Here is an 11,523-nt window from a genome sequence, read left to right as displayed (position 1 = left end):
CTTGGGGTGAGTCATGCGCTGACAGCACCTTCTCAGCCTGAGGAGCAGGAGGCCTGAACCCTGGGCCCTGGACAAGCTGTGCCCATTCTGGCCCCTGCCCACCAGGGTTATTATTGTGGGGTCAGGTTGACAGGAGGCTCCTCTCCCTTCCGCCTGTGGTTGGAGCAAAAGCCTCCCCTAGTTTCTTGCAAAGAGCTGGAACTTCCTAGTTCTGCAGCCACGTTATTCATTGAATGTTACCTTGAGGGCAGGGACCAAAGTGGGGGTGGGGTAGGGAGAGGGAGGGGCTATTCAGACTTCGGAGAGCCCAGAGCCTGGGCTGGGGTGGGGAGGGTGCAGCTTAGGTCTTAGATCCCCCAGGCTAAAAGGGAACCAAAGAGCACAGGTTCTGTGTCCACCCACACCCTGCTGACACAGGCTGCGTGCTGTTGCCATGGTGACAGTAATACCAACCCCCCACCCTGGCTGTGTGGTCATTGCGGATGGAGGAGAGTACTTATTCCTGGTCACAAAGGGGTAAAGGAAAAGGGAGGCTAGTATGGCAGGGGCAGCCCTTCTCCCTCTCCCCAGGGGCTCTGGTGTATCCGAGGGGAGATGGTTTAGAGGTCGCCTCCCACAGCCAGCTCCCCTCCAGAGAACAGCGGCAAGCCAGGGCTTCCTGCACGGGGCAGTGGAATCCCTCATGTGCCCGCCAAGCTCGCACATCTTCCTGTGGGGAAGCTCACCACTTCTACACAGTCAGCCTGGTAGAGAGGCTCTCTCCACACCAACCTGGCCCTGGCCCCTGGGGGTGCCTCTTCACCCAGAAAAGCCAGCCCTTTTCCCCTCCCCACTTGATGCTCCTCCAGATCCAGCCCCAACCTGGGGTCCCTCAGCCAGCTCCTGGACCCCTGCAGCAGCTTCCCAGCTGCTCCCCTGCTCCTCAGCCCTGTGGCCCCTGCTCCACCACGGAGCCCTTCAGATGCCTCTGCTCACCCTCCACCTCATACCCTCAGCCTCTCCCTCTCCCTTCCACGCATGAGCACGCACCAGCCTCCAGATGGCCTCTCTCCCCAGCCATCTGCAAGCTTTCTGAGGCCCCTTCCCGCTGAGGCCCTCCCTGACCACCTTCGATTCCTCACTTAGCTTTCTCCATAGCATTTACTGCCTTCTGCTACATTGTACGATGTGGCTGTTTTACTTAGAGTGTCTTTTATTAGACTGTGAACTCCCAGAGGGCAGGCATTTTTGTTTGTCTTATTCCCTGCCATATTCCCAGTGCCTAGACCATAAATGCTCAAGAAATAATGACCAAATAAGTGAACCCCGTCTGCCACCTCGCCTCGGCAGCACCGACACATGACCTATACTCCCCACCCCCAGAGAAAAAGGCACCAGCTGGAGTCACACCAGCCCTGCCTGCTGTGGTCCTGCCGTGGCGGCTCCACCCTCCTCTCGTTGCTGAGCCTCAGCTTCCCCTATTATTCAAAGAAAAGGCTAGATTAGCACTTCTCTGGCTTTTACTGTGTTGGAGAGGTGAGCTGCCTCTGAACCTCTCCAAATGGGGTGTGGACAGGGAATTAAAGGTGGGAAAGGGTGCCTGGTGGTCCCTGCTCAGAAGAAATCTCCAGGCCTTCAGCTCCCATCCCGGAATGGAGGTGGGTTGACTGGAATAGTGCAGGGGTAGGTGTCAAAACTAAAAACATACCTGAGAAAGATTTCTCCAAAAATACACACATTTAATCATCAAAATCCTAGCTGGGAAGCCTACGGTCAAGTGTCCAGAAGTGAGCTATCAGAGGAGAAAGCCAGCCATCAGGCAGGTGAGTGTGGGGACCAGCAGGGCGGGCAAGGGTAGCAGCCGGCCTGGGGCCTGGGACTTGAACACCTGGCGCTGCCCCAGGCGCTGCAGGGGCCTGACGTTGGCTGTCATTCTCAGTTTCTGCTCACTGTCGTAGTACAGCTTCTCGGAGAATGCAAGGATCTGTGGAAAGGACGTGATTCAGCAGGGAGGCGGGCAGCAGGTGGAGCTGCACTCCCGGTGCATGACCCCAGGCCGGTCACCTTGCCTGTCTGAGTTCTCATTACTAAAGGGGCTCAGAATCCAAACTTCTCAGGTTTTTGTGCTAATGAAAAGAATAAGGGATGTAAAGTGCTTGGCAATTGTGGGCTCTCAGTTCCCATTAGCTTCCCTTAGCTATGTGGACTCGGAGCTCATGGTTTTGAAAGCCTGTTATTAAGAATACTATTATCACTATTGTTCTACAACAGTGGTTGTCAAATTTGATGCATTAGACCCCTGGGGGTCTTGCTGGACCACAGATTGCTGGGCTCCACTGACAGCTTCTGATTTAGTAGGACTAGGGTGAGGCCCAAGAAGCAGAATGTCTAGCAAGTTCCCAGATGATACTGATGCCACTGGTGCAGAAACCACTCTTTGAGAACTACTGTTCTGGAATTAAAGTACCACAAAGATAGGGGTTTAGATCTTTTTGGTTCTCTGCTGTGTCCCTGGAGCCTACATGTTACAAGGACTTGAGTACATTTGTTGAATGAATGCGCTGTTCTCCTACTGTGGCTACACCAACCCTCTCTCAGCTGTGCCTGGCCCTCCCCTAGGCTGAACCCTCTCCCCAGGCTCCCTGCCCTCAGCTGACCAACTCCCACCTACTTCCCAGGGCTCAGCCTAGATGCCTCCTCAGACTGCCCCTGCCATGGCCTCCCTCTAGCCCTCTAGCCAGGTGTGGGGTAGCCAGGACCTTTCTTGTCTGTCTCCCCAGGGAGGGTCTGTAGATTCAACCAACAGAACCTCAGCTTCCTGGGGTGCCCCACCCCAACTCCAGCCCAGGGGACCTCAAGGGGGATCTAGAGGGTTCATTCCAGGGAAGCAGGGGAGTGGACCCCAGGTACCTGGTCCTTGTGGAGCTGAATGGGCTCTTTGAACACAGTCCAGATGACCATCTCCTCACAGCCCGGTGTGGTGAGTGAGCCCAGGTAGCGGAAGTAGTGCCTCAGTTTCCCCTCCTTGGGGAGCAGATCTAACAGACTGATGTTCTTTTTCATCACAGTGCTCATCTCTGGGGTCGGGGTACAGAAGATACTATTAATTGGTGGGGGAAGAAGGGGTTCTCTCAGGCTCTGATCCCCACTCACACACCTCACTCTGAGAGCCCAGGCTGCCCACCACCCTGGCCCTTCCTTAGCAGGAAGAGCATCCATCCTCCACCCAGCCCAGCCCCCCCTCTTGGCCACCCTGACCCACCAGGTCTGGGGATATCAGACAGAGCCTCTACCAGGGGCTGGAAGCCATCGTTCTTGGGTCCTTCCTGGAAGGGAGGGAAGGGGCTTGAGAGGGGCTTGTGGGGAGCTGGCAGTGACCAGTTCATTCTTCTGGTCTGGGGTGAGGAGATCAGGCAGGTTCTGGGCCTGAAGCCCTGAGAGGCTCTAGGCTCCCCAACTGGGGGTGTACAAGTCATGAGGAAGCAGAGGGGAAGTCAGGCAGCCCCTCAGAGCCTGGGGGAAGCAGGTCCCACCTCCACCAGGAAGGCCAGCACCGCAATCTCGTCTTTGGGGTCCTGGTTCGCTTTCTCACTCCTCGATATCCCCTTCTCTTTCTCATGTACTATGTGCATCTGGTCAGGGTGAGAGGGACGGAGAGGGGACCTATGAGGGGGCTGGGCTTGAGGTACACCCAAGCCCAGACAAGGCTCCAGCCCAGGAAGGGGCCCTCACCTCCATGGCAGAGCGGTGTCCATCGAGGCTGTGCTCCGAGCCCTCATCCAGCTGCTCAGACCAGTGCAGATGCAGCTGCTGGGCCTGGTACTGGGCTGCCAGCCCTCCTTCAGCAATCCTGGCCTCATCCCCCAGCAACACCATCACTGCAGGGCACAGGAGGGGGCAGAGCCCTTGCACTCGCCTCCCCTGCCCTCTTCCAGCTGCTGTGTCCCCTCTCCACCCAAGTAGGGCCTCACCTCCTACCTCCCACCTTCCATGGGTTACAGCCCTGGGCCCAAGGCACAGGACGGGTGGTACAGTCCCCGCACCCCCACCTACCTGTCCCCGGCCCCACCTGGCCTCCCTGTCTCCTCTTCCTCTGCATACCCTCCACTGTCCCCAGCAAGCAACTCAGCCTAGCCCTGCCCTGCTTCAACCCCCTCAGTGGTGTCCTTGTGTTCTCAGGGGAATGTCCCAACCCCTCAGCCCTGGGTGACCTGCCCTGGCCCACCTTGACTGACCCTGGGTTGGTCTGGCTTCTCCCAGCTTCACTCTCTGTTCCCTATCCATGCAGAGCCATGCCAGTTCCCTGAACACCCCAAGCTGTTTCACGCCTCTGTGCCTTTGTACATGTTCCTTCTTCCTGGAACGGGTCCCCCTCCCCCAGCTCCAGACTGTTCTGATGAAAGTATTGGAAATAGAGCCAGAGTGTTCCCACCTTGCCAAAGCCCTTCCTGCTTCCACCCACCCTGTCCTCAGTGGGCTTTTCAGCCCCTCCCCAGCAAAGGTGGGCCTGGGCCCTACTCCCAGGAGGAGCCCACCCCTCCCAGTCCTCGGGGAACTCAGGGTCCCTGGACCACATGCCCAAACCTGCCCAGAGCCTCTGTCTCACCCACCCGAGACCCACCTGAGTGCCCATTGTTTTTGATGGTCCACTTTCGCTTCTTGTTATAGCCAGAGAAGGAGAAGGGTCCCAGATCTTTATCCACCAGTGCCTTGGTGGTGATGATGTTAACAGGGGACTGGTGGTCCTTCTGGCAGTCTCCGCCCCACTCGGCTGGCCCTGAGCAGGAAGGGAGGGCCAGCTGAGTCTGGAGCACCTGGCACAGGGTATGGCCTCCTCCATCCCACTTAGTTCGGCCAAACGCCCAGAGCACGTGCTGTAGGCTGGCAGGCAGTGGGCAGGGGTCCTCTGCACAGAATTCTGCCTCCCCCTCCCAGGCCTCCTTTTTAGATACCCCCACACTCACTCACAGTCACTCATGCACAAAGCCAGTGGTTTGGCAGTGGCATGGGACAGGGAGGAAATAGGATGGCCAGTAGGAGACAACTTCATCCTGCTGGTCTAGGAAAGCAGAACTGGGTGACAGCCTGCTTCCTGGGGTGCGATCAAGTTTGGGAGTAGTGCTTGGAAGCCATGGAGAGTCCCTGGGACACCTCAACTGGACACTGGCATGATCTGAGGCTGGGAGTGGGGAAGTAACCCCTGAGGTGCCCAGTTCCCGGCTCTGGTTCCAGATGGGTGTACAGTGTGGCAGCACCGTCCAGTCACTGCGACACAGTGGAGGCAGGAAGAATGCAGAGTCCGGAGAAACTGGTCAGCATTTGAACAAAAAGGGCAATGGATGCTCTGCCAGGCAGAGTGTCACTGGAATAGAACCAACTGTCTGTTCTGTTGTAAGAAAGACCAAAAGCTGTATCCCTCCATTTGCTGCTGCTGTGATTTAATAGAGGACTTACCCTCTTGGTGACAGGGACAGAAAGTGCCAGGGAAGACTCAAGTCGCTCTACAGTCCCCACCCCTGAGTACCAGGGGAGTGTGTGTGTGAAGTGCTGATATCTGACTGGGGGAGCCACCATTACCCCTCATCCTTCCCTCCCTCCCTGGGTCTCTGTTCCTGCAGGCTTGTCCCCAAGACACTGCACTTACCCAAGCAGGTGTGCCCAGAGGCCTTGGCTTGGATCTCGTAGCACCAGTGTGACTCTGGAGCAGAGAAAGGAAGGACGTGAGGCCTGTGGCAGTGTATCTATGCACACATACCTCTCTAACACACGAGAACTGTGTGCAGACACGCCACATCGTGTGTGTGCTGTGTGTGTACATGGTGGACCAGAGGCTGGGGATATCCCTGGAGTTGGAGCCACCCTTGGGTTAGGATGGAGTGTTCCTGGGGTCTGGGCCAGAGGCCCAGGGGAAGGACGCTTTAGAAGAAAATATAGGGCTGGGGGAAGGAGGTGGTAGAAGTAGCCAGGCCCCAGTGTCCCTGACCCATGGCTGGTCAACTGGCCATTTTGCCCAGGGCACTGATCCTCAGGTAGGGCAGGGCCAAACAGCCACCAGGCCTGTGGGGCCCTTTGAGACAGGCAGTGGGCAGCGCCACCCGAGGGGCTGGCCTCAACTCTCCATCTGTTGCTTATCAGCCTCCTCCTTCCTCTTTGCATCCTCCACCCCAAACACGAAGGGAAGCTTCGGTGAGAGGAGAGAGGGGGATTAGGCTGGTCTCCCTCCTGAGACAATGGAGCTGGGTTCAGCCTGGCTGCCTTCCCAGAGTTGAGCTGGGGTGATGGAGATTAGGCTAGCTCCCCGCCGGTACACACCCTCTTGTGTTACTAAGACCCATTCTTGGCTAAACTCTCACAGCCCTCATGGAGGAAAGCAGCCAGCTCATTTCCCCTGTCCCTGCACCCTACAGTCCTGGTGTTTAGGGCCCAATAGACGTAGGTTCCAGTCCCAGCTCTGCCTCAGGGTAGCAGAACCAGCATGTCTGAAGAAAGGCTGCACCACGCGCGTACCACACGAATGCAAGCTGTTAACAATGGTGGACACTGCAGAGGCAGAGGGGCACATGGGTTCCCTCTAAAACTAAAACTGCTCTAAAATTAAAGTCTATTGATAAAAAAAAAAGGCTACCCCAGCAGGGTGGACAAAGCATTTGATCCAGAGCTGGAATTCTGTCTGGACCCCTTAGGAGCTGTGGGTTTAGGGGCAAGTCATTTAATCTCTCTGAGCCTCCATTTTATCATCCGTAGAATGGAAGTAATCCCACATCACCAGGCTGGGGGGAGGATTAAATGAGAGGGTGTAGAGTGTTCCAGGCAGCCTGGAACTTAGGCCCTCCCTTCCCTCCCTCGGCCTCCCCAGTTCTGGCCTCCTGTCAGTGTGCTGATGGCCAAAGCCACGGAGGCGCACAGAGGAAAGAACTCAAGGATGAGCAAGTCCCTGTGAAAAGCACAGCTTCCTGCTCAGTGTGAGCTGAGGCCTCTGAGCCCCAGCACACCCCACCCTTATTGCCTGGGCCCCACCTCCTCTGAGGTCCCTGGAATGGGACAGGGTGAGGAGGGAGCCATGAAAGGTCAGGTCTCTGTAGGGAGTGGGAGGAAGAGTTTAAGGCCAAGAGAGTGAGCACATGCACAGAAAACGGGGTGCCCTCTCACTCTGGGCCCCTCAGAGCCAGCTTGGTTTTTGAGCTTCCCAGCTCTGGATCAAATGCTTTGCCTACCCTGTTGCCACGGCTTCTTTCAGAGATGGACAGTCTCCGCAGTGCCTTCCCCATGGCAGTTTATCCCCTGCCCTGGACATCCTCCACTGCGACTGGGACAACCCCACGTGGGTCAACTTGGCAAGGGGCAGTGACCACTTCCCACCCAGGCCTCTCTCTGCAGGCGAGCAGAGTTCTGAATCCAGAGCCTCTTCACCTGGCTCCAGTCCTGGCTCGGCAGCTCGCTCAATCTCTACAGGAGAATTCATTCACTTTCCCGAGCCCTCCATTCCCCCTCAGGCAGAAGGAGCTGCCACCCTCTCTCAGGGCCAGTGTCAGAGGAGACAATGGATGAGAGTCGTCTGCATCCCCGACAGACTCCATTATGGTCCCCCTGTGTCTTCACCTCTCAGAGGTCCTAGAGGCCAAAGGGGCCTCCGAGGTCACCACTCTGAACTGCTGGCCCATAGGGAAGCCTTGCCTAAGCCAGAGTTCTGGGGAATCAGCTCTAAAGGGTGGAACCCCTTTTCTGCCTCCACAGGGCTTATCTGGTCCAGACTGAGCTTTTCCTAGGAATTTGGCCTTCCCTAGCCACAGCTGGGTTTGTAATGGTGACCTCTGATCCACTGTCGTAATCATAGAGACTTTTGACTTGCTTGGCTGAATGCTCGTGTACCTATCCTCTTCAGGAGGCAGGAGCCAGGGAAACATAATGTTGATGTGGCCAAGAGCAGGAGTTAGGGCTGTGTCAGGAGTAGCCTTCTGGCTTTCAGGCAAGAGGTGGCAGGGTCATAAACCAGCTTGGGTTCCTGAAGTTGTTAATGAGAGAGCTGTCCTTTGCAGATAATTATCAGCCTGCTATCTCAGGCTACCTCCAGGAGGGCCTGGGAAGGCAAGGGGCTCCCTATAGGTGTTGGCTCCAAGCTCCAGACTCTACCTCGATCACCCTGCCCTGACCAGAGACAGAGTGAAAGACCTAGAATCATTGCCAATCACCCAGCCACTGTCCCCCACTTTTGACCTACCCACCACACCATTCTTTGAGATGACTGAAAAAGCTCTCTTTTTCAGCAAGATGGACCTTGCTCACCCCACCCTCCCACTCTGGGTGGCAGGGAGGAAACCTGAAAACCAGCTCAGCAAAACCAAGTATGTCCTGGGCAAAGTCTGCAGGCCAGGGGTCTGGGGCCCTGAAGAGGCCTACAGTCCTCTCCCCTTCTCCTCTCTGCATGGCCCCAGATGATCTGGGGACTTTGAATGTGCAGCCCGGTCACTGTCCTGCCTCAAGTTCCCCAGGAGATGGCATGCAGGAAGGCAGGTCCCTTGGCAGTTTCCAGTCAGAAAGCCACAGAACTTAAGGGAGCACAGGTGGTGTGAGGGGGCGGCTGAGCTAGATCCTGGCTGGCTGGCCCCAGGCACATGGTGGAGCTGCCAAGGCATTCAGAGCCCCCCATGCACACATAGCACCCACTGTACTAAGCACTTACACCCACTATTTTATTTGAATCCTTGAAACAACATCTGAAATCAGAATGACTTTCCCTAGTAACCCTAGTTTTATAAATGAGAAGACTAACGTTGCTTCACTCACCAGCTAAAAGCGGCTGAACTAAAATCGCGAAGCGTTTTTCTTTCTACTAAGCCCACTGCCTAAATAGGTTTCAGTGCCCAACCTCATAAATAAAATATTTCACATCCTGCCTTTTCTCTTTCCTCTCCCCCAGGAAGACACCAGGAGTAGGATGCTCCTCATTCCCCTCCAAAGCACCAGCAACGTCTCACACACCTGCGACAGTCACACACTCTCCTCTGCTGTCGATGGCGCCCTTACTCCCTCAACGCCACGACTCCAAGGGAGGGGAATCCAGCTTGGGAGAGGATTGCGGGCCGGGCCCCAGGGACCATCTGAAGGGACAGCTTAGCCCGGGGCTAGCAAGTGGGGCTTCCTGGGAAGGAGCTGGTTCCCTGTGGGGTCACCAAGAAGGCGCCTCCTGGATCCCTGTGCCCTGCGCCTGGAAGCACCTTCGCCTCCTTATCAAATATTAACACTCCTCCCCTGCCACCTCTCACCTAGGCGAATAATTAAGAGCTCTGCCTCACCATTAATCTTTAAACGAAAATCACCCTGGCCGGAAAGACCGGCTCAGCGGGGACCTTGGTTCTCGGGTGCCCCCCGCCAGGCTCCCAATAGAGCGCTGGGGGCTGAGAAGATGAAGGAAGCTGACAGCCTCCGGGACGAGAAAACCTGGGCAGGAAGCGGGGATGCGAGGCCCCACCACACCCAACTTGTTGCCCTTGCTCGGCGGGGGCTGCCACCCAGCACAGAGCCCCGGCCGGCGGGACAGCGACCCACGGCCAGGCAGAAAGTGCAGAAACGGCGTGAAACTCGGCAGGGCGAGGAACTGAGGCGGGTCGGAGAAGCATCCTTAGCCCCGACTCGCACACCCGCCTCGCGCGGGGTCGGACCGCACGTGGCCGGCAGTGGGCCCCAGAGCTGCGTACCGCGTCCGCCCGCCCCCTCTCCGCTGCCCGCGCACTCGCTCCAGGACCACCGCGCAGCCCGTGCGCCCGCACCGCCCGCCCGCGCAGCCTCGGCGGGGTCCGCGGGGCTGGGGACGCAGAGGGACCCCCCACCAGGGAGCGGCCTGGGGTCAAAGCCGGGAGGGCGTTCACCTGCGCGGGCCAGGGTCCGGGCAGTGGCGAGGGCCAGGAGCGCCGGCAGCAGCCGCATCGTGCGCGGGAGCCGAGACGCCGCCAAGCCGAGGAAGGCGCACCGGGGAGACCGCCGGGGCTGCGGCGATTGTGCGGGCCAGGGGTTTTATAGCGGAGCCGCGACGGGAGGGAGCCCCGACAACAGGATGCGGGTGGCGGCTCCTCCCCCTGGCGGAGCCTCCCCTCCCCTCCCCACGTCCCTGGTGTGAAATCCTGGCTCCCCACCCCTTGCGCTCCCCACCCGCTGCCGGGCCACCTTTTGCCTTGTGTGCGAGGCTCCCTCACCCACTCCGCGTCCTCTCTGCTCAGAGGCGGCGCCCTCTCCCCATCCCCCACCCCATCCCACACCTGGTCTCTGGTTTGGGAACAGGATAGTGACATCGCAAGGGACTTAATGCACGCAAGGGTGGTGCCACGGATTCCTTACTCGGGTTATTTTGGCGCGGACCACTGCACAGCCCTCTCGCCTAGGGAGCAGCCCGCCAGGGTCTTGGAATGTTCTTGGGTTTAGGGGGTCCTGAGGGGTGGTTGCGGGGAGATAGCCTCGCAGGGATGCCTGGGTTGAGGAATGCGTGCTTGTGTTTGCTATATGGGGTGCTCCTGGAAAGTGCGAGCGTCCTTCTCTCAGGCCGTGGTCGCTGCTGCTCTGGGTCTCATCTGTTTCTGTCTCCTCCCAGGCTGCCCCACATTTAATAAGCAGATCAAAGAGCCTTCTTCCAACTGGAGTGAAGATGTCCCTCAGCTGCTGTGTGAATATTCATGTGGTGGCCAGAGCAGGGGTGCTGAGCCCTCAGAATGGAGAAATGGAGTGCAAAGTGGCTCATTGAGAGAGAAAACTTTCAGGGTCAGAGGGGACTTGCTGAGTCCTGCTGTGACTAGGGTCTGAACTGACTGTAGTTCTCTCATCTGCCAGGCTCTTCAGAGGAGTCCAGGGAAAATTCTCCTGGAGCAGGTCCTAGCGCTTGGGGAAATGCGTCTGCATGCCCCCATGAGAAGAAGCCCTTGTCTCAGGAGGAGAGCTTCTCCTCTGGGCTCTGGCCCCCTGCTGCTATGCTTCCAGACTCCATGGCTGTAAGTACTGTGCGTCACCCATGGGATGGGGGCTTCCGCGGGAGTTTGGGAAGCTCAAACTTGGGTGGGGAAGAGGGACAGGGAATCAGGCCCTCTCCATCAACAGGAAGCCCCGGTGTTCTGGTCTAGTCAAGTGCTTCCCCATCCGCTGCCAGCCTCTCAGCCCCCACTAGCCTTTGAACCTAGGCTACAGACCTCTGCAGAGGGACTGCCTCCCCCAGAACTATCCAGGCAGAGGGGCTTCCTCCTTGGTTAGAGTCCTGGCTGACTCCCCCACCCCACCCCAGGTTCCCCACCCCTTCTGGCCCAGGATCACACAGCTTCAAGGAGCAGCTTTGATCCTACAGGGGCTGAAGGGGAGGGGGCATCCACATCGGGCTTAGGGACCTATTGTCTACACGGGTTTTGAATTTGATCACCAGTCTGGGGCAGTCTGGGAGGGTTCCACAACCCCAGGGCCTTTTCTGGGGAGTGGATTTGTGTTCACAGAACTAGAAGAATTTATCTTTCATGACTGGAGAATGGAGTGGGGAGGAAGCCTGTTCCTGGGAACGAAATCTGCTTCAGG

The 11,523-nt window shown here is 57.6% G+C and overlaps 1 protein-coding gene across 1 annotated transcript; it reads right to left on the bottom strand.

Moving 5' to 3' along the window:
* Nucleotides 1-1,697: 1,697 nt before the first annotated feature.
* Nucleotides 1,698-9,978, bottom strand: CA4 (carbonic anhydrase 4). The gene is made up of 8 exons (XM_017639653.3): nt 9,846-9,978; nt 5,624-5,677; nt 4,601-4,756; nt 3,712-3,857; nt 3,513-3,611; nt 3,242-3,305; nt 2,890-3,056; nt 1,698-1,963 (listed from the first exon to the last, which is right to left on the bottom strand). Exons 1-8 carry the CDS (start codon nt 9,901-9,903, stop codon nt 1,775-1,777), a joined length of 933 nt encoding a protein of 310 aa, XP_017495142.1. The 5' UTR covers nt 9,904-9,978; the 3' UTR covers nt 1,698-1,774.
* Nucleotides 9,979-11,523: the final 1,545 nt, after the last annotated feature.

Source organism: Manis javanica, chromosome 4 (genome assembly GCF_040802235.1).
Source record: "Manis javanica isolate MJ-LG chromosome 4, MJ_LKY, whole genome shotgun sequence".
Classification (NCBI taxonomy): Eukaryota; Metazoa; Chordata; class Mammalia; order Pholidota; family Manidae; genus Manis; species Manis javanica.
Note: the sequence above shows the minus strand (reverse complement) of the source record. Positions and strands in the feature narration are given on the sequence as shown.